Raw genomic sequence first — 4,855 nt, forward strand, 5'->3', positions numbered from 1 at the left:
CTACCAACTATGAAACTATTTCCATGCTTACCATTTAATATTGTGTTAAAGAAAAAAAAGTCTCAAAGTATTCTAAAAACTACTGAATTTTTTAAGCCCAATTTTGAAACTTCAGGAAAAAATGTTAAGTGAACAATCACATATAATACCAAAACAGCCTTTTTGTGTCATGCAACCATATCCCAGCTCACTGACATCCCAGGGCCTGCTCCCATTCTCCATTTCATTACTGCAAGGGTCAGGAAAACACAGAGTGCTCTGTACAAGGGCTATCACCATTTAAAGGATGTCATATATACATACAGGACTGATGGACCAGGTACTCAACAGTTTTTATTCTAACTAAAACAGTGCACGCTACAGATTTTTTCTCTGTAACTTTCTGTTGTCCCTTGTGGATATTAATGCTGCTGTAAAGGTGGTATTGCAAATAATTTAAAAAATATAGGAGAAATAGAGCAATGATACAAATAATTTATCAGCTTTATTAGCTACAGTGGTGAAGAGGTTTAGCGGGATATAATCTGAGTTTTCTCTTGAACATCACAGCAAATTACAGGATTACTTCCGGTTGACTTCATTCCCTATGGAAACAATAGACTCCACTAAATCTGTGGTATTATGAGCAAATGCACATTCCATTTTGTGCCTGTCATATTGCTGTGTATTACCCCAGGATACCCATTCTCTGTAGATCTGTAATTGGGCAGATTCCCTTCTTTAAATTCTTCCCTCTGTAACTCTGACAACAGAATAGCTTCCTTCAAAATTCTACATGATTGCTTGCATTTAAAGTAACGAGAAACTTACTTCTTCCCATTCTGAAGTGAAGGACGGTGTTCTTTCAGAATTTCCTTTAGAATTCTGTTGTCTTAGTGTGGCTTCACCCCAGTTACTTCGCGTTTTCTTCTCATTAGGTGGACAGGAAATAAGATTAGAGTCTGACTTTGAAACATTTTTGGATAAATGCATTTCAAGCAGTGCCTTAGGCAAAGATCGTATCCTTCCAAGTGTGCAAGCTCGCTCCACAAATCCCCCTGTAGTGATTACCCATTGCTCGCCCAGCCTTGTTGTTGTGCCAACCAATGTACGATTTTCTACTGGTTTAATTTTAGTATAAAATATGGTTCTGCTTACAACTTGTGGTTTTTTTTTCTTAACTGGGGCATCAGTGCTGTTTTCTTGTTGCATCCATGTCTGTTGCACTGTATTCTTGTTTAAGCTGCTTTTCCTTTGTGAATCATTGCACTGGTCTACTCTGCCATACAGCTGGAGTGGATTTTCAGGTGGGTCACAGGCAGGTGATGATCCATGAAGCAGACCAGCAAATTGTTCAGCAGGGTTTTCTTCAGGAAGCTCATTTTCAGTGGATACTTCTTGTAGACAAAGATTCTCTGCAAAATAGTAAGGGGTTATCCATTTTATAGTTTTCATCAAGTAGTTTTATAATAGTTACACCATTCTCAACATGCACATGTCATTGGTATGCTGCTTGGGTCTTACATATGTTTAGAAACAAAAGATACTGCTTGTCATAACACAGTCATGAACTGCTTCATTGTTAGTCTGTTAGAAATCAGCACGTTAGGGTTGGGTGTTTTTTTGTTTGTTTGTTTTTTCTTCCTTGATAATTTGACTAATTGCCTAGATTAATTGGAAACCAAACACAGACAGCTTGGGAGTGCTGAAAATAAGAGCTAGATAGTAGTAAGGGAAATTGTTAAGGTACTTTAGGTCATTTGTATCCTATTAAATTGGCAGTGTCTCCTTCAATTTGTCACTAAGAAGGAATGCATACAAATAAGAGTGTTGTAAAATAGGTCATAAAAGGCCAGGTATCTTTTCAGAGGGTAACGTGAATTTGGAATCTTTTATTAATAGCAACACTTTACTATTAACAAGTTCTCTTTTTACAGGCTATTTCATACATTTACATTTAAATGTTTAGATTTTTTTACAAAATTCAAAAAGATTTTGGATTTTATTTTACATAAAATACAAGATGATTTTCAAAGTGATGACAATCACTGAAAAAGAAAAGGAAATCACTGATGTGTTTATTGTCTCCAAACTATATCTTGTTTCCCATTTTTAAAGGCAGCAGTAGTACATTTCTGTGCAACTGAGTATAACCTACACGCATACTTCTCAGTAATTTATTTCCCCTTTTAAACTTAGATCCACATAAACTAAGAAAAATGGTGATGACTCCACAAACAGAAGTTACAGTGCTTTAAGTGCATTCTTTTCATTCTTAAAGCCTACGTTTTTCACATTCCCAAAACCTAGACTTTAAAAACGATTCCAAAAATCATGCGAGTTGGCATGCAGTTGCAACCTTGAAAGTCAAAACAATACAAAATCTCTATGTGCAAATTCCAAGCCAGAGTTATATCTATCAGAAGAGATTCAATTTATCATTTTCATAGACTGGAGGAAAAAAATGATATTTCCTCCCATTTGGTGAGGCAGTCACCTGTTATAAGCCACGATTCACCAAAGCATAGGCCATAAAGCCCTTCCTGCTTACCCAAAAGAAGAAAATATAATTTAAGAAACAAGCATTGGAAAAGATTAAGACTTGGGAGGTAAGCTGGTATACATGACACCTTCTCTCTCACCTGTCAATTGTTTAAATAGTTTCCCAACTTTTGCTCACAGTCTATCGCTCAGGAAGCGTTATGAAATACTTAAAAGAAAAGAAACCCCTACATATCTCCTTTTATAGCCAGGGGTCTAAAATTTAGTTTAGAAACACCTGAACACTTTGCAAGAGGAAGGATGAGAGAAGTAATGACAAAAGATAGGACACAAGATATGACTGCTGCAGACTCAGAAACACCAGGACGACAAGTTTGAAAAACAAGGAAAATCCTTATTTTCTCTGGACCTGGAAAGTTGCTAGGTGAATTCGGTGGTGTGTCACCTTGAGGACAAGTGTGAAAGGAGGTGGCAGCTATGTATAGGCCTAGTTTCTTGACTCTTTGCGACAGGAAAAGTGTTTGTACCTAATAACCATAACTGTGAAATTCCTCTGTCCAGATGTCTCTAATTGGCTTGGAGGTGTGTTCATTGAAGTTGTCTTTTTATTATTGTTCATTTTCTTTTTTATCATTTGCTCTAGAGTGTTGTAAATTTGGCTGTATGCTCTCCTTCCTTTTCTTAGTTTCACTTGCATGCCAAGTAAATTCTAATTAAAACATATATGTGGTTTATATTTGCTTGGTTTTAAATGGTTTTAATTCTGTGAGTATATAGAAAGAAGAGGAGACTGGCAATAAGTAATTAAATTTACCCTTCAAAATACTTCTGCAGTTCCGATTCTGGTGAATAATAAGTGAGTCTGGAATTGGAAATGAGTACAATGATCTTTGATAGGTATCGAATGGCAAGGTGCTAAAAGGATAGAAGATTGTTAAAGTGTTAGGACTTTCAGAATGCAACAGTGTAAGTTATAGTCTTTCCAAATACACAATTTACAAGGTGCTTTAGAAAACAAATAAAATATATGTTCTAAGTAATTGGTTTAGTGTTTTTGTTCAGTCATAATGAACAGAATTCTGTAATTCTCCCAGAGCTACTTTTTTAGACCATTTACAACTGAATTAAAATGTGAACTAAAATGTCTGTGTGTACTTTGGTGTACTTACCACTGAATTATTTTCACTATACTTCACAAGCAAGACATTTAGTGAGCTTTTCATGATTTTAGCTTGCAATACTTCCTGTAGCAAGATTTAACCATATTTCACAATTATTTAATATATTTTTCCAAATTTATATGATTAGGGATTGCAAAACGTAAGCACAGACCACTGTTCAGAAGCAACCCTTGTTTTCTGAACCCATCATACATCCTTCTCAGCAAGCAACACTTTCATGAATGGAATGGTCTTGCAAACAAAACATTATGAGAATGTTTCAAGACCTCACTCTTAAACAAGAGTAAAGTGTAATTTGAAGTAAGGATCCAGTTTCCCCTCAAATGAGAACCCTTTTATGTAAATTTCTGTTGACTAAGCAACACATTGGTAGTATTGATGCATTCGTCTTTCAGGAATAAAGCCCAAACATGCAAGAAAACAAAAAACAAACAATCATCAGTGTGTGCCCCTATAAAGACTTCTGCATTTGTTACATCATGGTTTGTGCCAACTCTGCCCAAAATGGTACTTTCAGTGAAGTATACTTTGTGTTCACATTTTACTCAGTGAAGACTTTCTTTTTCTTTTTTTTACCATTTATACCCAGCGAAAGTCCTGCAATTAATATTCAGTATGTTAATTTTAACTGAATATCATTTTAGTAGGGTACATTATACGTGGGGCTGGGAGCTCTGCCTATTATTAAAGATCCTCAAAGCATCCATTACTTCATAAAATTTTAATTATTTGGACTGGCATTTCCCATGCAGGTATCCACCTTAGTCTGAAGTTTTCAGGAACGTTAAAGCCAAAATGTTTAGGGATTGCAAAATTAGGGAGATTATGGTTAGGGGCAACCAACATGGGTTCATTAGAGGCAGGTCCTGTCAGACCAACTTGGTGGCCTTCTATGACCAGGTCACCAAATCATTAGATGCAGGGGTAGCAGTGGACATAGTTTTCCTGGACTTTCAGAAGGTCTTTGACACGGGCTTTCACCCTGTTCTCATTAAGAAACTGGGGGACTGTGGTGTCGACACCTACACAGTCAAATGGGTCACCAACTGGCTGGAGGGCCACACCCAGAGAGTGGTGGTGGACAGGCCATTTTCGACCTGGAGGGATGTGGGCAGTGGGGTCCCCCAGGGCTCGGTCCTCGGGCCCGCACTGTTTAATATCTTCATCAGCAACTTGGACGAAGGGGTAAAAAG

The 4,855-nt window shown here is 36.9% G+C and overlaps 1 protein-coding gene across 8 annotated transcripts in view; it reads right to left on the bottom strand.

Moving 5' to 3' along the window:
• Nucleotides 1–4,855, bottom strand: part of ANKS1B (ankyrin repeat and sterile alpha motif domain containing 1B) — an 837,577-nt gene that overhangs the window by 377,989 nt on the left and 454,733 nt on the right. For all 8 annotated transcript variants that reach the window (XM_019545115.1, XM_019545114.1, XM_019545113.1 and 5 more), the window contains one exon: nt 811–1,394. In XM_019545115.1, the coding sequence (XP_019400660.1) occupies nt 811–1,394 (584 nt within the window). The remainder of the gene's footprint in view (nt 1–810; nt 1,395–4,855) is intronic.

The sequence above is a fragment of the Crocodylus porosus genome, unplaced genomic scaffold, assembly GCF_001723895.1.
Source record: "Crocodylus porosus isolate Cpor-Errol unplaced genomic scaffold, CroPor_comp1, whole genome shotgun sequence".
In the NCBI taxonomy this organism is placed as follows: domain Eukaryota; kingdom Metazoa; phylum Chordata; order Crocodylia; family Crocodylidae; genus Crocodylus; species Crocodylus porosus.